This window comes from Geotrypetes seraphini, chromosome 17 (assembly GCF_902459505.1).
Source record: "Geotrypetes seraphini chromosome 17, aGeoSer1.1, whole genome shotgun sequence".
In the NCBI taxonomy this organism is placed as follows: domain Eukaryota; kingdom Metazoa; phylum Chordata; class Amphibia; order Gymnophiona; family Dermophiidae; genus Geotrypetes; species Geotrypetes seraphini.
This window is the reverse complement of record NC_047100.1, coordinates 28,669,919-28,690,725: the sequence shown is the minus strand read 5'-3', so window position 1 is coordinate 28,690,725 and position 20,807 is coordinate 28,669,919. Positions and strand designations below refer to the sequence as shown.

General features: G+C 44.5%; 1 protein-coding gene across 6 annotated transcripts in view; it reads right to left on the bottom strand.

Annotated features, from left to right (window-relative positions):
• The window catches only part of CPNE9 (copine family member 9), a 151,468-nt gene that overhangs the window by 90,387 nt on the left and 40,274 nt on the right, over nucleotides 1-20,807 (bottom strand). For 4 of the 6 annotated variants that reach the window (XM_033926358.1, XM_033926361.1, XM_033926360.1 and 1 more), the window contains 2 exons: nucleotides 7,138-7,177; nucleotides 6,155-6,157 (listed from right to left, as the gene is read on the bottom strand). In XM_033926358.1, the coding sequence (XP_033782249.1) occupies nucleotides 6,155-6,157; nucleotides 7,138-7,177 (43 nt within the window). The remainder of the gene's footprint in view (nucleotides 1-6,154; nucleotides 6,158-7,137; nucleotides 7,178-20,807) is intronic. The other 2 variants (XM_033926359.1, XM_033926363.1) reach the window with 1 other exon arrangement.

The window sequence follows — 20,807 nt, the reverse complement described above, 5'->3', positions numbered from 1 at the left end:
CTTGCTGATAAACCTTTTTTTTGGGGGGGAGAGGGGGGGCCTTTACAATCTTCATAAAAACTGAGATGGCCTATATTAGGTAATGAAAGAAGAATTGGAAAAGTCGCGTAGCTACCATTGGCCGGGACAGCATTCATGTTAGCCCTGACATTAATTCTATGGCACTGGAAGACTGGCCAACTGGACTTGTTCAGGACTTGCCGGCAACCAAATTCTAGCACTGTCTCTTTGTCAGGAACCTATCGCATCAACAGAAGACATTGGGATGTACAGGATGCCAGTCTCGGCAGCTGCCTAAGAAGCGGCCGAGAATTGCATTTCAATCACGCACTGGCATCCCATGCAGACCTGCGTCTACCTTAAGGCCTTACCCCCGATTCTCTAACCAGCCCCATGTCAACCAGCCCCGATTAGATCTGATCGCAAAGATAGATGTCTCAGCTGCCTATCTTTGCCGAGGGAGCCCTTGCCAGCACGGGAATCCCTGATCAGCTGAGCCAACAGGACTCCCCGAAGCCATGGCTTCAGGGAGTCCTGCCAGCTGAGCTGATCGAGGGGAAATTCCTCTGCCATGATCAGCTGAGCCAGCTGAGGCAGAAGACCCCCGACATCCCCCGAGATCAGCAGAAGGGATGCCCACTCTCCCCTGCTTGACACCCCCAACACCCTCCTCAAGTTCAGCAGGAGGGATGACCACTGCCTCCTTCCTGACACAACCCCCCCCCCCCCCCCCGAGATTGACAGGAGGGATGCCCAATTCCCAACACCCCATCCTAACATCCCACCCCGACATCTCCCATACCTGCCCACTCCCTTCTGCTGATAGGTCCGCCTCTGCAAAATGGCGAGCCTTCCACCTCCCAGTGCATCCTGGGATGTACCAGGGAGGGGCTTAAGGCCTTGATTGGCCCAGTATAGGACAATCAAGCCATTATGACATCACTGATGAGGTTGGCTCGTAGGCATTGGTGGAATGAGGCATTATGATGTCACAATCTCAGCTCTGGAATGTTGCTACTATTTGGATTTCTGCCAGGTACTTGGGACCTGGGTTGGCCTCTGTAAATATGGGCTACTGGGTAGATGAACCATTGGTCTGACCCAGTAAGGCTATTCTTATGTTCTTATTACGCTGCTATCTAAACTCATCTGTATAGTGTACAGTTTGCATTTGTTAAAAGATGATGTAGATTATAAAAAATGTGTATATTCTTCAATAAAATTTCCTGAAGACAAAAACAAACCAACCATAATTTAGGTAGTGTCTTGGTGTATGTATGTGTCAGTTTGGTACTGTTATCTCTAAAACCAGGAGTAGAGTATAAACAGAACTGAATAACTGAGAATCACAAACAAATCCCGGTCTGGATTTAAGAATGCACACGAGCTTTCGATCTAAAGAACTGTGGCGTGCCAATTATCATCCAATTATGAAGAAGCCTACTGGGCCACGGGGAGATAAAGTGGCTTGCCCACTCTAGTTCAGCTGATAGCAGTGTCTGGACTCAAAACTCCTGAGCTCACAACACGAGTCTATTTCTCATCATATCCTAGACAGACATGGTTTAGATCTGGGATGGAGAATCTAAAAACCTTTTATGCTAGATTTATGCCAATATTTGTTTTTAAAAACCCACCTCTTTTTAAAATCTCCCCCAATCCTCCAGTGTGGGTGTTGACATTCTAATGTAGTATAATTAGACTGTAAGCTCTTCTGAGCAGGGACTGTCTCTTGCGTGTTTAATGTACCATGCTGCGTATGTCCGGTAGCAAATAGTAGTGTATTTTTACTGCTGTAATTGTCTATTGATTATGCCTATCTTATTCTTTTTGAGTGAATTCCTTCAGAAAGACGGTAAAGAAATCCCAATAAAATAAGGAAATGGAGCCATCTTGCAAATCCATATATATAAATGTTACAGAGGAGAGAGTGGCGGAGTGATTAGAGCTACAGCCTCAACACCCTGAGGTTGTGGGTTCAAATCCTGCGCTGCTCCCAGAAACGAATAAGATTCGTTTCTCTCCCTGTGACCCTGGGCAAGTCACTTAATCCTCCACTGCCCGAGGTACATTAGATAGGTTGTGAGCCCACCGGGACAGACAGGGACAATGCTTGAAGTATCTGTATGGAAACCACCTTGAGTGTGGTTGTACAGCCACTTTAATTTCAATTTGGAGAGGGACATAAACAGTGGGGATTAAGGATGATACGTTCTCTTATTCCTCCTGTGACAGTGGCCCAAATGAGCCCTTTTCACAATCCCGTGCATGCCAGATATTGAAAGAGCAGGTCATACACATTCATTTCTCTTTCTGAAATGGGGAATGCAGATGAAGAGTTTTGAGCCACTCAAGCCTAATTCAAACTATGCCCCCTTGCAATTTCCACGTATGATCAACATCCAAGTGTAAACCGAGCCCTCTCTATGAGGGAATGCCTTAAGTAGGACTTCTAAATTATGGCCAAAATCTTGGAAAATTCTAAATATTTCATATTCATTGCTTACTGGTCTTAAATGCCTTTCACAGAACGCACAATATAGTCTAAGTAGTAGTTAGCTTAGCAGGGTTTAAAAAAGGTCTGGATCATTTCCTAAAAGAGAAGTCCACAGGCCATTATTGAGATGGCTTGGGGAAAATCCACTGCTTATTCCTAGGATAAGCAACATAAAATCTGTTTTGCTCCATGGAATCTTGCCAGGTACTTGTGACCTGGGTTGGGCACTGTTGAAAACAGGATACTGAGCTTGATGGATCTTCGTTCTGTCCCAGTATGGCAATTCTTTGGTTCTTATGAATACATATGGCACTAAATTCCAGTTTCTACAGGAAGCGAGGGGAGGTGCCCAGGGTGGACCCCCCTGCTCCCCCACTCCTCTTACTATGCCACTGCTTGGAATGAAGTTCCTCTTTCTGTTACCAGAAAAATGAACTACTGTATTTATCCACAATTGGAGTTTCTTTTGTCATCTTTGCATACAGCACTGCCAAAGAGTCCTCAGAGCTCCCAGCACTGAAGTCAGGACTTCACCTACTGAGCATGTTTGAGACTAAGAAATAGATTAACAAAATCTGTCAGGCAACACACGGCTGCCATCCCTTAGGAAACCGCTGTCTGTCTCACACCAGTCAGGCAAGGGCAAAGAAAAGACCAGGCAGGAAGGGACTGTCCCTGGTCTGTATTCCCCTGGACCAGCTTCCATGGCTTATCAATTAGACAGAAAGAATGGACTCTTCATATCATGTACCTGAAGCCTAGGACAGTGACTGACGGAGAGGAGCAAAGGGAGAGACGGACATAAGAGTGGAGGTTGCAGCTTCTCCCTGGCTCATGGAATCCAAAAGTCATTATAACATCCGATTATGCAAGACACAGCTGGCAAAAGCCAGAATATGAAAGGAGTCTGTGAGACGACCTGTCGATCAAAGGCACAGCAGAACAGTTATCGTTCCACTAAACAGAGCTTTTCATTTGGAGGCTTAGAAGAAAGACATCTTAAGAACTCTATTTAGAAAGAAAATAAGGAGGAGGGAGAGGACCCTGGCGAATAACTCTCTATGGCGTCTTTCAAAAGTTTCACGTTCTTGTCAAAATGCCAGAATTGGGAGCAGACAGCAAGGTGTCTGTAGAGCGACGGCAGCTAGATAACCTTGAGTTCTTCTTACAAAGCATCTCCCATCTTAAAATATTAAAATGGCAGAATGCTGTCATTCCTCCCATTGGGACACTAAATCGACCCCCAACTCAGACCAGCTTAAGGCCTCTACAGGTTGGACTTCCGGCGAGGGGTCACGATCCAACTCATGACAGCAAAACAAGGAGAGGAAGCATTTGGGCCCAATATTCAAAGGAACTATGGTCCCAATTTTGAGAGTTAGGCTCCTAAATTGTTCTCTATGAAAATTTTACTAGGGCTGAATTGCATAAGCTATTTCTTACGAAACCTGTTGGATGTTAAGTACCCCTGACCAACGGATGAAATAAGGCACTTCAGAATCCTAAGCTAAGTTTTCTATTTCTAATTTGTAAGAGGAAAAAAGAAAATAATTATAAATGAAGTTAGGCCGGTGAGGATTAGACGTTGTGAAGCTTGGAGACAACGAGAGCTGTTTGAGTCTCGAGTTGTGTCACTGAGGTCTTGTGAGGATATTTAATGAATGAAGTGAAGCAATTTATTTAAATTTTCCAGCTGCTTCAGACCAGCAAAGAGGGGCATAATCAAAAAATACGTCTAAGTCCATTTTGGGCCTCAGTCAGCAGCATTTAAAGCATTCTCGAAAAATACACCTTATTATTTTTTTTTTTTTAGAATCGTCTACTTCTACGTCCAGCCATTTAATTATCCAAACCGCTAAGTCGTCTTATCTTTATACCCCATTCTCGTCCAAGTCAAAAATGCCTAGAACAAGACCTTTTGGACGTGGGAGAGGTCAGCAAAGTGATGGACTGGACACCCCAGACATGGCCACAGAGTAGAGGGGCACCTTACAAGGCACTGCTGTGAACTTCACAAAAAGGGTGCCACATAAACATCTCACCACGACTCCCTTTTAGGTCAGGGTGAGCCCCCCCAAAACCTACTAGACCCACCTGTCTACCACCCCAATAGCCCTTATGGCTGCAGGTGCTATCTATATGGCAGTACAATAGGGTTTTGGGGGGTGCACATGTTTCACCATGAATGCAGTGGTTAAGAGTGGCTTATGGGCCTGGGTCCTCCTCTCTATGGTTCACTAGCCCACCTCTGCGCAGCTCTACTACAATTCCCTTGCCAGATACAGATGTTCTGGAGGTAGGTATGTACGTTTTTCTTCTGATTTTTATGGCAGTGGAGGGGGGGGCAGTGATCACTGAGGGGAGTGTGTTGGGGGGGAGGGTCTGTACTTTGTCCCTGAAGTGGTTAACTGGTCATTTTGGATACCTTCTGGGTACTTGCACCTGTTTTTAGATCGCCAAAGGCAGGGGTAGGCAATTCCAGTCCTCGAGAGCCGGAGCCAGGTCAGGTTTTCAGGATTTCCACAATAAATATGCAGGAGATCGATTTGCATCTCAAGGAGGCAGTGCATGCAAATCCATCTCATACATATTCATTGTGGAGATCCTGAAAACCTGACCTGGCTCCGGCTCTCGAGGACCGGAATTGCCTACCCCCGGCCTAAGGCACTACGTGTAAGTTCCGTCTGTTCCAGAGGGGTGGGCAACGAGGGCCGCAATCCAGTCGGGTTTTCAGGATTTCCCCAATGACTATGCATTGAAAGCGGTGCGCGCCAAGAGATCTCGTGCATAGTCGTTGGGGAAATCCCAAAAACCCGACTGGATTGCGGCCCTCATTGCCCACCCCCTGGTCTAGGCAGTCTCGTTATACTTGCAGTATGGCTAAGTCTAGGTCGACCCACGTCCCGCCCTCCCCACTCCCTCCTAGAACACCCCTTTCAGCTCTGGGCGTACAGCAGCACCGAAAAGGCCCAAGACAGGTCTAAAAGCCGTTTCGATTGTCGGCACTTGCACGACCTCTCTTTTCGATTGTCCAAGTACCCGATTTAGGCGGGTTCTTAGACGTTTCTTTTTTTTATATATATATTATGAGCCCCTAACCGTTAACCGCTAAGGCGTCCAGAGACTAACATGCGCGCGTTAGCGTGCACTAAAAAGCATAGCACGCCTTAGTAAAAGGACCCCTAAGCGTTTTCAACTTGCCTTTGCTTGAAGCTTTGAAACTTAGTTGCTTTTGAAAGATTCGATTCGGTGCGACATTGTTGCCATTTATACGTGTCATAAGTTTGTGCGCTATGATTACGCAGCGGCTTGCACCAGCGGCAAAAGTTTTTCTTTTAGCGCATGGCGTCTATGTATCACAGACGTTCTAAAGTCGGGACTTAGAAAGTGATTTGTAGTGATTTTCTGTTCCTGGTGGATTTTGGAGTGAATTTATATCCTATGACCCCTCCCTAAATATACTGTATACTCCGCTGTACCCCTTTGTTTGTTTTCAAATAAGCCTCAGTCCACTGGCAGAATGGTAGCACCTAAAATATTGCCGATCCACTTCTAGTGAATGTTAGACTAGCAGAATTATGAACTTTTCCATCCCGAGGAAGAGCAGGACACAATGTACATTACGAATGCTATACAAGTAGAAATAGAAACACATACCTTCTGCAAATCCAGACAGCAGGATAGAAACAAACAAACAAAAAAAAGAATGTTAGAGACCAAAAATTCCAACTCATTGTTCTTAAGTTCTATCTTAATTTATAGGGGTTTGTGAGGTTCAGAACTTAAAAAAGAATCATGACAACAGATAAAGGCCAATGGCCCATCCAGTCTGCCCATCCATCATTCTCTGTTCCTCTAAGACAGGGGTAGGGAATTCCGGTCCTCGAGAGCCGTATTCTAGTCGGGGTTTCAGGATTTCCCCAGTGAATTTGCATGAGATCTATTTGCATGCACTGCTTTCCATGCATATTCATTGGGGAAATCCTGAAAACCCGACTGGAATAGGGCTCTCGAGGACCGGAGTTCCCTACCCCTGCTCTAAGAGATCCCACGTGCCTATCCTAGGCCCTCTTGAATTCAGACACAGTCTCCGTCTCCACCACCTCTTCTGTAAGACTGTTCCATGAATCTACCATCCTTTCTGTAAAAAGGTAAAAGACCAAATGGCCCATCCGCAGTAACCATTATCTCTTTCTCTCTCCGAGAGATCCCACGTGCCTATCCCAGGCCGTCTCGAATTCAGACACAGTCTCTGTCTCCACCACCTCTTCCAGGAGACTATTCCACACATCTACCACCCTTTCCGTAAAAAAGTATTTCCTCAGATTATTCCGGAGCCTCATCTCTTAACTTCATCCTACGCCCTCTCATTCCAGAGCTTCCTTTCAAATGAAAGAGACTCGACTCGTACGCATTAACATTGCGTAGGCATTTAAAGGTCGATAGTCAGGAATGGCTTCACTGGTTACTGCCATTGAATATTGGCTATTTTGTGGGAAGTTTGGGGGTGGAGTCGGCACTTTTACGGTTAAGTGCCACATAAGGTGACCACATAAATAGCGCAGCAAAATAACACAGTCCTTTATGCAATTAAAGGTATCTTATGCCCACCTGTCATCCAGTGATAAAATCACACTTACATGTTTGGAGATATTGCAGCTCCTGGAGTCCACGTTGAACCTGCAGAGTTAAAGGAAAATCATTGTTTGTTTGCGGGGTTTTTTTTGCCAGGCTAATCTGTAAGGCTTGAGGTTGGAGAGCGGGAGGAAAAATGGGTTCCCTCGATTAAATTTACCAAAAATCAGTGCTATGAATACAATTGCTGCCTACCCCCCCTTCAAGGACGGAGCTCCTGCAAACTCTTCACAAGACATGGCGCAAGAGTTCAAATGTAAAATCTGTAGATGCCAGCACATCATAAACACGCGAGTATATAAACACACAGACACACATTCAAATATATTTCATTTTTTAAAAACATTTCTTACTTCCCTCTGCTAAAGGCAGGTTACAAAAACACACCTTTACAAATCATCTGAAGGCCACAGAATAACAATCTATAATAATGAAATGCAGGGGGGAGAGAGACAGAAAGAAAGAAAGACAGAAAGGGGGAAGGGATAACGACAAAAAGAAAGACAGACAGGGGGCCAGGGAAAGCAGACAGAAAGAAAGGGGGCAGGGAGAGAGACAGAAAGAAAGAAAGACAGAAAGGGGGAAGGGAGAGTGACAGAAAGAAAGAAAGGGGGCAGGGAGAGAGACAGAAAGAAAGAAAGAAGGAAATGCCTAAGTCTACACATCTATTCTAGCACCCGTTAATGTAACAGGCTAAAAAACTAGTGTGCAATAATTCTATAAAAAGTATAATACACAAAACATGACATCATTATATTAGCAAATAACCCAGTAACAATCTAATGAAAACAGTGCAACGTTTATTCTTTGTTGAGTTCTGAATGCTTCCCTAAGACACACATCTCGGTAAACTCTCTCTTTACACTGCATACGTATTAATTCCGACTGAACAAAGCGATGCCTGCTAATCCGTAACGAGGTGGTCACGTGACTTCCCGCGCTCTGTAGAGAGCTTTGCCATTCAGCTTCAAATGAGTACACCTGTGTCACGGTCAACTGTAGAGATTTTCATTAAAGATGGATAAAAAGGAATTTTTCATGATATTCAGATGGAATCGTCATCGTTCTTTGCATCGAGCATGTCTGATATGCTCCCCCCCTCCCCCCAGTTTGAAGCTCAGTGGCAGAGCGGTCTGTGGAGGGCCTAGGGAAAAGATGTCAGCTTGCAGGTTACCCTGACTGAGATGCTTGGCTGGAAGCAACGCAGAGCCTGGCCCTTGGGCCTCTGTGCTTGAATGCAAAATCAATAGGTGGTCTGCATTATGCCAGCAGTTGGATTAGTAAGAATTTTTTTCTCCTTCACATAGACTTGGAAGTCCCTGTGTTAGGGTTAGAGCCAGAGGCAGCCCTGGATTAACCATTAAGCATGTGCTTAAGGCATAAAGGGAAGGGAGCACCACAGTTTTTTCCCCCTATCATGCCCTTAACTCTTTCGCTGCCGTCTGCCACACCCATTATCCAAAATTAATTTCAGCGTTTTTCTAATCATTATCAATGTATATGGTCTTTTTTGTGTTTCACACAATAATATTTCTCAGCACTGATAAAGATAAGGCTGAACAAATGTTTCTGTTCTGTGCTCACGGCTGAAGCGCCAGGATCGAGTAGGGATAGACAAAGAGATGGGGTTGGATGATACATCCGAGGGCATTGAAGGGACTTAAGGACCGTCTGTCAGCTCCACAAACTGACCTTTTCAATGCTTCTCTAGAGTAAGGAATTGTTCCGGAGGGCTAGAAAATAGTGGATTTGGTCCTTCTCCATAAAAGTGGAAGTAAGGGAGATGTATGAACTACAGGCCAGTAAGTCTGATTTCTGGGGTGAGTAAATTAATGGAAACACTTAAAAAAGTAACAGTGAAGTTTCTAGAATCCAGTGGATTACAGGCCCCTAGGCTGCATGGATTCACTAGAGGCAGGTCTTGTCAGACAAATCTGATCCATTTCTTTGACTGGGTGACCAGAGAATTGGATAGGAGTGTGCTAGATGTGGTGTTTTTAGATTTTAGCAAAGCCTTTGACAGTGTTCCACACAGATGTCTTATAAATAAACTGAGTGCCCTCAGGATAGGTCCCAAAGTGACGGGCTGGGTCAGGAACTGGTTGAGTGGAAGGCGACAGAAGGCAGTGGTCAATGCAGATTGCTCTGAGGAGTGGTGTGCCTCAAGGTTTGGTTCTTGGGCCTGTTTTTTTTAACATTGTTGTAATTGATATTGCTGAAGGGCTGTCAGGTAAGATTTGCCTCTTGGCGGATGATATCAAAATCTATAGTAGAGCAGACGTTCCTGACGGGGAGAATAACGTGACGAAGGACCTAGCGCAGCGTGAAGAATGGCCGAAATTTGGCAGCTAAGATTTAATGCTAAGAAATGCATTTGGGCTGCAAAAACCCGAGGGAACAATTGTCAGGACAATTTAGGGGGGTGAAGAACTTTTGTGCACGACAGAGGAGCGGGAACTTGGGTGTGATAGTAGCCGATGATCATAAGGTGGCCACACAAGTGGAGAAGGCAATGGTAAAAGCTAGGGAGAGATATGGCCAGTAGAAAAAGGAGATATTGATGCACCTTCAAAAAGATATAAACAGGATGGAGTCAGTCTGGAGGGAGGGTACTATAATGGTCTTTGGTCTTTGTTGTAAGGCATATGGGGACAGACAAAGATCTCAATACAGTACTCCCCCAAAATTCGCGGGGGTTCCGTTCTAGGAACCCCCGCAAATTTTGAAATAAACTGCAAATGTGGTTTTTGGCCTTTCAAAAGGCAGGGGGGCAGCTGGAGCGCCAGTGGGTGAAGAAAATCACTCACGGTCTTCTCCGACCGCCTCTTCCTGTAGTAAAGTCGGGCTACACCAATCAGGAGCTGCTTTGACACGCAGCTCCTGATTGGTGTAGCTCAACTTTACTACAGGAAGAGGCAGTCAGAGAAAAATGCGAGTTAGTGAGTCCGGGAACCACGAATTTGCGGGGAAACACTGTATATATATTTTGAAGGAAAGGCCAGAGATGGGGAAATATTATACAGGCTTAAATACCTACATATTTAATTAGTTTCTTTCCATTACATTATTATTTTGGAATGTACGTTTTGTTTTTAACAGTATGGTATTGAGAGTTCAATGTATTCTTGTTAGGATGCTTTATATCTCATTTTTTTTCCTCTATCTTTATTTTCCTCTCTATTATTTTGCTAATTTGTTTGTTCTTAGGTACTTTAGTTAGATTGTGAGCCTTCGGGACAGTAAGGGAATTTCAAAGTACCTATTCTTTATTTATTTATCTTATTTTTATTGTATCCTTTAATGTATATTTCTCTGTAAACCTATATTACTTATAATTTTAATGTACCCTATTGTCTATTTTCTGTAAACCGCTTAGAATCCTAATCGGAGGTTAGTGGTATATAAGAAATAAATTACATTACATTACATTACATGGTCTAAATGTGCATGAGGAGAGTCTCAGTTGAAAGGAAACTCTGGAATAAGAGGATCACAAAATGAAGGTGAAAGGACATGGTTAGCAGATGTCTGGATTTTCCTGGACATATCTGGGGGGTCCAGACGGCTTTTTCAAAACCCGGCATTTTGTCTCGGTTTTGAAAAGCTTCCAGCTAGCAGCGACGTCGGGATGGCATCTGCGCATGCAACACTGTGATGTCACGTGTAGGTGCCCTTCCGATAGGCGAAGAGATCGAGGGGGCGGGGCTGGAGGCGGAACAGGGCGTGTCCCAGGCATGAACGGGATGGGGAGTGGCGGAATCAGGCAGGCCTGGGGGGGGTGGGGCCAAGGATCCGGATTTCCGTTCCGGAAAATCTGGTAACCCTTTGAAAGGGGATAGACTATGAAGTAATCTCAGAAAATACTTTGGATCTTTTCCAGATAAGCCCCGCCAAAAAGTTAACCCCCGCCACCAAAAAAAATTATAAAATAGGGGTGCGATCTGTAGAAAGTAATGTGGGGGGTTCTCCCCCCCCCGTCGGAGCCCTTAAAAAAATGGTCGACAGTTTATCCTATTTTTTTATCATGTTAAGTTTCATATCCTCTTTTTTATAATCTTTTTTTGGGTGCTCCGAAGGGGGGGTGTGTGGGTGGGAATTCCCCCCCCACTTTACTTTATACACATCGCGCCGCGTTGTGGGGCCGTTGTGCTGAGAACTTCACTGGCTAAGGTTGCGTACGCTGGCAAAAGGTGGCGGGGCTTAACTTTCGGCGCATCCACTTTTTCCATTAGTGGCGGGGCTTATCTGGAAAAGATCCAATACTTTTTCACGGAAAGGGTGGTGAATGCGTCGAATGGCCTCCTGGTGGAGGTAGTGGAGATGAAGAGCGTATCTGAATTTAGGAAAGCTTGAGACGAGTATTTTGGATCTCTAAGAGATAGTAGATGGCATGGATAGGCTATATGGTCTTTTTCTGCCTTCAATTTTCTCGGTCTCTATGTATATTTACATGCAGCGCTGTGCATTCTGCAAAAACGCGCATGACGGGCAATTCTGGAGCTGGGTGCCTGCATTAATATGTGTCCCTTACACTTGTCTACAGTTATGTGCGAACGTCCCAGCAAATGCCGAAACGCTATTCTGCGAGAGCACTGGCACCTCCGGATTCTACTCATATATATGGTGCCGGGATGTCCATGCCAAAATTTGGAAACGCTTCCTCCGAGACACAGGGCAGGATTAGCCAATAGGCCAAGTAGGCACGTGCCTAGGGTCCGAAATGGTCAGGGGGGCCCGATGAAGGAGGACATCAACATTGTTTTTTCCAAACGGCGATGAACCCCTCCAGCGTCGATCGGCAACGCGGCCCCCCCCCCCCCCCATACGACGGAAAGTAAGACAAGCAAGCAATGCGGGTAAGAAAGGCAACGGGAACTGTAATTGTGCAAGCGGTGCGGCTTGCCCAAAGCTTCCCTCTGACGCAGCTTCCTGTTTCCTGGGCACATGGTGGGGTGGGGCAGGGAGCCCTGACGAATTAATCCTGCCCTGCCGAGACATACTCACAAATTAATTAGCTAAGGTGTCAATTGACATCAATAATTGGGTTCCGACAACCAATTATTGGCAAAACGTTTCTGCAGCTCTGAACAGTGTCGAGGGCGTCAGCTTGGGGGTCTTCATTTCCTTGGCTCCCCGTGAAAAATATTGGGTGAGAGGTGGGAGGCGGCTGCAACAAGGGGTGAGGTGGACAGGCAGTTACAGAAAGTTGTTCTGTTCCTTGGACTCACGTGGACCCCATCAGAAGGGAAACAGGCAGTCTTTATTTTTTTTTTCTTCCATCCCATGGACCCATTGGGAAAAGAAAGGGCAGGCAGTGGCTTAATGATGGTTTCAGATCCGTTGGTCTCCATAGTCCATTGCCAGCCCTTCATACCATTCCCTTTCAGCCCAGAAACCCCCCTCAATCTATCATTTAAGCCTTAAATCTGCCTCCTACTTCTTCTGCCTTTCTAGAGAATTGATGTACTATATTACAGAGGGGAATGAAACCCAGTTTTGGTTCAAAATCTTTTGATATCAAGTAATTTTTTTTTTTTTTCCCTCTGCAAGGCAGATTTCTCAAGCAGAAGCAGAGAGATACCAGAAGATTATTCTATCACATTTCCTGTCTGGAACTAAGTACTGGGGCTTCAAACTAAAATCCTAACAGAGCGCATTGAGGGGAGGGGGGGGGGGGGGGTCTGTGTTATTGTGCAGACAAAACCCGTCCAGTGTTCAAGGGTTCAGCGAGCCCGTGCAGAAACTAATGAGAGCACCTCCGCTGGCCAGAGAGCGTCCAATGCAGGATCCCTGCAGGGGCGTGTCAAATTGAAATAAATCTTTTTTGGCTAAGCCGGTTTGGAGGAAGGAATACGCTTTCTTAGCCGGCTGCTTTTAATTTGCACTCATTTCCAATCCTGCTCACCCGCTCTGCTCCTTTAAGGCTGCCCTGCGCCCCAGCAGGACCAGAGCTGCAGTTACCATGGAGATACAAATCTCCAAATAGCTCCGCTCAGCTGAGTGCCCCACTTTCTCCCGGTTCCCCATGGTCGAGGAGTAGATCTCTATGTAGGAAGATGTGCGTCAACTGGGAAGACCTTTTTTGTACTTTTTCGTTCTTCACGAAGCGAGGGCATCCGTCACGGCACAGTTATTTGGCAGAGGTCCTGTGGCAAGGGAAGAGTACTGGTTCACCTCACATGGGCTTTCATTCTAAGATGGGCCCCTGTAAAAAATCAAGTTCCGAGTGCGTAATTTGAAAAACCCTGGCGGTAAGAGAGAGACCATCGTATCTCCCTAGTTCTAGAATCTTGAAAGCCAATTTGCATTTAGAATGCTGTCAGTTACTTGCATAGCTTAATTGCTAAATTAGACACTAATTTGGCATTAACGAAGTCTAGTGGATAGAGTTGCGAGTGTGATCCCTGCCTGCTCCTCATGCCTCTGGGTAAGTCCTTCCATTGCCCCAGGAACCACAGTTAGTTTATGAGTCTGCAAGGATAGATAAGAATACCTGATCTTTTCAGTGTATTATAAAGCACTTTGGGTGAATCTCTTTATGAAAAAAAAGGCACTTCACAGAAAAAAATCTAGATAAAAAAAAAAAAAAGATGATCTATAATTGGATATTATTGGAATTAATGGTTATAGTATAACTCTAGTTTCTGGTTGCTTGAGAGTTAACTCTAAAAATAGTTTTGTCTCCCTTCCCACCTCACTCTCTTCCTCTCTCTATCATTCCCCCCACTTTCCCCCCAGCATCTGTTCCTCCCTACCCACCCTCCTTTCTGGTCTGGGTCACATTCTCTCTCCCCCTTCTTTCCTCTCACCACTTATCGGTCCAGCATCCATCTCCCCTCCCCTCCATCCTGCTGGACCTGCTCCCCTCCCGCCCTCTTCCCTGCCCTGCGCCCACGCCTCTGCCCCGTAGCAGCCCGAAGAACTTGCTGCCTGTGTCGGCTTCGGAGCTCTCTCTGACATCACTTCCTCCCGGAAGCCTTCCAGAAGAGACAACAGAGAGAGGTCCTAAGCCGACATGAGCAGCAAAAAGTTAAGAGGATACAGGGAAGAGGCGTGGGCGCAGGGTGGGGAGAGGGTCACTACCAGCCCAGGTGCCAGTCACCCTCGCTACGCCACTGATTGCCATTACTGACTACTAGTCTAAATCTGTTATTGTTACATCTACTAAGGAATTAAACTTGGAATATTGACCAGTGCCCAGTTAACTTCCGGGTAGCAACATTGGGGATTCTCAGTCCCAATCGCCTCTTCCTCCCCGCCCTCTCCACCCCCAATGAAAGCCGCTAAGCCCCTAAATATCGGCTTCAAAGCTCAGATTCCTTTGCAAAGCTTCCATTCTCTGGCTTGACTAAAGCAGGAGATGCCATGGAGACGGCCTTCACAGCCCTGGGAGGAGGGAGTCCTGCTCACTGTTTAATGATAACACCTAATAGATGTATTTAAGTTCCGTGATTGCAGGGTCCTGACTGAGAGCTGTTGCTACATTGGCAGGGCTAACTAAAAGGGGAGGAAAGATTAATTAGGAGCGCCTCCCCGCCCCCATCGAGTTGCTCTGCCTCTATTGTATGCGAACATATTCTATTGATATTTATTAAGATATCCTGAAAATTGGTTTATGGTGTTTCTCCACCCCCCCCCCCCCTCAGGATTGCATATTCACATCTATAAAGGCCCATTCTAAGGCCTAGATGCACCCAACGTTACAATCATGTACCGATGGTTGCTAAACCAGTTTGACTGGTTTAGTGACCGACCAAATTTGCTGCCCCAATGTTCAAAATAGCTCACCTCGTGGTTTTCCGTACATTCATACATTCTCCGACTCTGGCATGCAAATGACCTCATTACTATCAAAATGAGGTCATTGATATTAAAACGAGCCGTCCGATCGATAGCCTAACATTTCAAAGCCATATGTGACTGCTAATACGGGCCCGAAAAAAATGACAGGTCTAGACCCGAAACCTGGGAGGCATGCCGGCAGTCCGAGCAGATCACTATAGCCGTCAAGAAATTAACAAGTTGAAACTATAGAGTTAATGTGGTTTTAACCATCGATAATGCCCCGACCCTGAAGAAAGTTTCTGAAACGCGTCAGAAGGGGTAGATTCTGCATGCTACAATATGAGATAAGTTTTATATTAAATTATAAGTAAATCAACTGAAAACCAATGTTATTATGAACGTATTGCGAAAATAAGAGAATGCCACTTTAACAGAAGCACTTTATATGGCTAATTGCACTTGAACCAAAGGAACCTGTGAGGATGTGAGCTGATGTGTGTTATTTATGCTACCACAAGGCTATTGTAATCTAAGGTTTGAAGAGGTATTTACAGATTTTACTTTTTGAAGTGATTTAAATATCTGAACTTGCTGTGGTATCAGGTCAAAAGCGCGCCGGAACAAAGGCGCGCGCAGACAATTGAGCGCAGCGCGGAGGTGCGCGCCGCTGAAAATTACTGTTTTTAGGGCTCCGACGGAGGGGGTGTGGGGGGGGAACCCCCCCCACTTTATGTAATAGAGATCGCGCCGCGTTGTGGGGGTGTTGTGGGAGGTTTGGGGGGTTGTAACCCCCCACATTTTACTGAAAACTTCACTTTTTCCCTGTTTTTAGGGAAAAAGTTAAGTTTACAGTAAAATGTGGAGGGTTACAACCCCCCAAACCCCCCACAACGCCGGTGCGATCTCTATTAAGTAAACTGGGGGGGGCTCCCCAACAAAACCCCCCGTCGGAGCCCCTAAAAACTGTAATTTTCTTCGGCGCGCACCTCCGTCTTGCGCTCAGTTGTCGGCGCGCGCCTTTGTCTTTCACGGGGTTGTCTATGAACCGTTACATGTTGTGTTTTACTGATACGGGATTGAATCTTCATCAACGTAGCCAATATAGTAAAAGCCTAATAATAGTCACAATGCATGGAAATAAGATGAATTAAATAGTCAAATATTTAGAAAAAAGATAGGTCTTCCAATTGTGTTCCAAAGTGTTTATAAGAATAAGCTGTACGCGGGAAGGTTCGAAATTCTTTATCATGAAGAGCTGCTAACGTGCGATTTAGAAATTTTTTGCTTTTGCAGCCCTGAACAGAAGGAAAGTTAAACAAGGGATGAGTCTTTCTACTGTGTCTATAAGAAGCTAGAGAAAATCTGTTGATCAGAATTCACCATTTTGTACCATCGATTTCAGACTAATGGTCCAAAGTACAAGATGATGCCATATTTCGACTATCGTAACGTGCTACTGAGGGGTGTTCCGAAAAAATACCGGAAAGCATTGCAATCTGCCCAGAGCACTGTTACAAGAATTATTAATGAAACTTCAAGATATTTATTTATTTAAAACATTTCTAGCCCGCATAGTCCGATTTCTGCAAATAATAACAAGTTGTTATTAATATTGACAGGGATCGCCATGCAACAAATTACTCAAAATTGGAAATTAAATTATACATTTTGGTGGAATTCAGTTTGTCACATATATAAGATGGAAAAGATGATAGCGTTACAACAAGGGAATATTCATAAATTTAATAAAATATGGGGGCCATTGACTAGTTATTCAAATGATCAGACATTTTAGCACATGGGTAGAACATATGTGGGGTTGGGGTGGGGAATGTATATCATATGGAATAGGAATATGGATAAAAAGGGAGGTATTTAATTTATCATATAAGAATATTTGATTGTAAATACAAGTGAAATGTGAAATTGGTTTTATTATGTTTATAAGATTCAAAAATGAATAAAGAATTTAAAAAATCCCAAAACATTTCTAGCCCGCATATCCAAAATCTATACGCTAACAGTGATACATACATAATTAAGACAAGACCCAACAAATCATGATAAAAGGACAGTGTGCAACCAATTTACAGCTTTAGTGATAGATCGAATTGGGGGGAAACAACCAAAAGGTCTCTAACCTGTGATCGTAGAACATAGCACCAGTACTCAAAGCCTTAACTGGTTACCGGTTGAACAGTGAATCTGTTATAAAAACCCTCTTGCTTGTCTTCAAAGCTCTGAACGGTAGGATGTCTCCTGTCCTTGCAACGACAGCACCTACCCATCAACCTGCACGGAACTACAGTCATCATGCTCTAACCTTCTTGGTATATTCCCTCTTCTTGTAACATTCACCTTGATGAACGTAGACATTCAATTTTTTAAAAAATATTAGAGGGCCTCAATGGTAGAACATGCTCCAGCAGCAAATCGGAATGATAAGAGACCTCAAAACATTCAAAGTCGCACTAAAAACACTTGCGTTTACAGATTCATACCCCCCTCGTCATGATCTGAAATACAACCGTACCACATTACTGGGGAGTAGTCGTGTCATTATCAGTGTCACTAGAACCAATATGCTGTGATTTTCGAAAGGTATAGTAGACCAGTGTCTCTCAAACTGTGTGCCACGGCACAGTGGTGTGCCCCAAAGAGATTCCGGGTGTGCCACCTTGAATAGATAACATGTACGTCACATACACAAGAGCCTGTCCATATTATGAGTGTCTCTGTGAGTAAGGATACAACCATCCAGACAAGCATCATTCTTTGACGTGATTGGTCCTTGAAAACTAACAGGCAAGTATTTTTATTTTTAATTTTTATGCAGTATCCTAACTTGAGCAACAAAGCAATCAAAGCTATGTTACCGTTTGGATCGTCTTGTCTTTGTGAACTTAGGGTCTGTTTTACAAAGCCGCACGGTAACGCCCCGAAGCCCATAGAGATTTAAAGGGCTTCGGGGCTGTTGTCGCGGCTTTATAAAACAGGCCCTTACAGAAATTAAATAATAAAAAAAAAGAACGACTGTAGATGGTGGATGATGAAATGTTTGTCGACTATCGAGCTGCATTTTGAGTTAATTTGCACTGAAAAACAAGCACATCCATCGCGTTGATTAGCAAGTCTATTCTATCTACTTTAGTTTCACCGATGTTACAATTATCCATACATAGCTTAAATAACTTTAAATACATAACTCATGTTTAATTTTTTGTCGGTTTTGCAATTTTATAGTTTCAGTTATAGTGCGCTGCGAAAAACATTTGCTCCATTTAGTGTGCCGTAGAGAATGACACAGGGACAAATTTGTCCCTGTCCCTGCAGGAACTCAATTTCCCCATCCCATCCCCGTGAGTTTTGTCCCTGTCCCAGTTCCTGCCCCATTCCTGTAAGCTCTGCCTTAACCACCCAAGCTTCGGACACTTATGATTTGAAAGTGGATTCAGGAAAGGGAAATCATGTTTGACGAATTTACTCCAATTTTTTGAGACCGTGAACGAGCAAATTGATAGTGGGAAGCCGGTGGACATAATATACTTGGACTTCCAGAAAGCGTTCGACAAAGTTCCACACGAAAGACTTCTCAGGAAACTACAAAGCCATGGCATAGAGGGGGATATACAAAGATGGATAGGCAAATGGCTGGAAAACCGAAAGCAGAGAGTGGGCATAAATGGGAAGTTCTCCGACTGGGAGAAAGTGACTAGTGGTGTACCCCTGGGCTCAGTACTTGGGCCGATCCTTTTTAATATTTATATCAATGACCTGGAGGAAGGAACATCCAGTGAGATCATCAAGTTTGCAGACGATACAAAACTATGCCGGGCGATCAGATCGCAGGAGGATAGAGAGAAACTCCAGAGCGACTTGTGTCGGTTAGAAACATGGGCGGAGAAATGGCAGATGAAGTTCAATGTGGAGAAATGCAAGGTAATGCATTTAGGCAATAAGAATAAGGAATACGAGTATACAATGTCAGGTGCAACTCTGGGGAAGAGTGAACAAGAAAAGGACCTGGGTGTACTGATAGATAGGACCCTGAAGCCGTCGGCACAATGCGCGGCAGCGGCAAAGAAGGCAAATAGAATGTTGGGCATGATAAAGAAAGGAATCTCGAGTAGATCGGAGAAAGTTATAATGCTGCTTTATAGGGCAATGGTCAGACCACACTTGGAATACTGTGTCCAACATTGGTCTCCCTACCTAAAGAAGGATATAAAACTGCTGGAGAGGGTGCAGAGACGAGCAACAAAACTGGTGAAGGGTATGGAGAAACTGGAATACGAGGACAGACTTATAACACTAGGATTGTTCTCCCTTGAGAAAAGGAGACTGCGTGGGGATATGATCGAGACCTTCAAAATACTGAAAGGAATCGACAAAATAGAGCAGAGAAGATTATTTACATTGTCCAATTTGACACGGACTAGAGGACATGTAATGAAGCTAAGGGGGGACAGGTTCAGGACTAATGTCAGGAAGTTCTGCTTCACTCAGAGAGTGGTTGACACCTGGAATGCCCTCCCAGATGAGATTATTGCGGAATCGACCGTCCTAGGCTTCAAGAGCAAACTAGATGCATATCTCCTTAAGAGAGGCATATAAGGATATGGTGGACTATAAATTACGACAGGTGTACACCTGGCAGGGCCTCTGCGTGTGCGGATCGCCGGACTTGATGGACCGAAGGTCTGATCCGGAGATGGCAGTTCTTATGTTCTTATGTTCTTATGTTAAGTGTTTGAGACTTGTTCAGATGAAGACGGAGCTTAGGCATTGGTGGAATGAGGCATTATGACATCACAATCTGAGCTCTAGAATGTTGCTACTTGTGATTTGAAAGTGTTTGAGGCTTGTGTGGATGAGGACGGAGCTTGCAGGAATGAGGCAGGGACAGGAAAAAACTCACTGGGACGGGAAAATGAGTTCCTGTGGGGGACGGGGATAAATTTGTCCCCGTGTCATGCTCTAGGCTGCCGGAGCTAAAAATGTTTGAGAGACACTGATATAGACTATATTGTTATGTTTTGTTAACGGTGCGTGTGTACGTCTGTAATTCACCCAGAAACTAACTGATTGTGTGGAATAGAAATATTGTAAATAAATAAAAGAAATCTTTGTACCGAGAAAGACTGGGCTGAGGGGTGTCTGGAGAGCAGATAGCATGATGTCGGATTTAGCAGCGACATGAATATCCGGCCATATTACTCATAAAGTTCATCTTCCCATCTGAATGATTGATTGCACTTTGCAAATTGAGTCAGATACCTTTTCCCCAGGACCTCTGAATGAGAAAGAAATCACGGGCTGCCGGTCTGCAGTCCTTCAAGCAGATGAGAAAATGTATATTGAATAAGGAATACAGAAAAATAAAACTTCCAGGCTGCCGGTCTCATTTTAAGCTGCTGCCGCCCCCATCCCATATCATTTGTCTCCATTAATTCCGATTGCATTTCCCTCTGAATAATGTGCATGTTTGTGCTTCCCGAGCAAAAGAAGGGCCGTTCTATAAATTGGCACCAGGCTCCGATCACCAGTTATAGAGGAATAGCGCTAATGCTCATGATTCATATCACTAATTGGCAAATATCCAGAGTAGTGCCGCGTGCATACGTTGCTACGAGAAAAGCATAGTTGAAGAATGTGTTGACAAAGCGGGATTTTAGACAGGTGTTGCAAACGACGGGATTATCCCAGCTGGACTTTTGTAACGGGATTATATTTAGGGAATAATAATAATAATTCTATTCTTATATACCGCCATACCGAAAAGTTCTAGGCGGTTCACAAAAAGTAGAGCTGATACAACCAATGCAGATAAATGCATCAAATTATAAGTGAAAAGAGCGTTATTGAAGTTAAAACAGGATGCATTAAGATA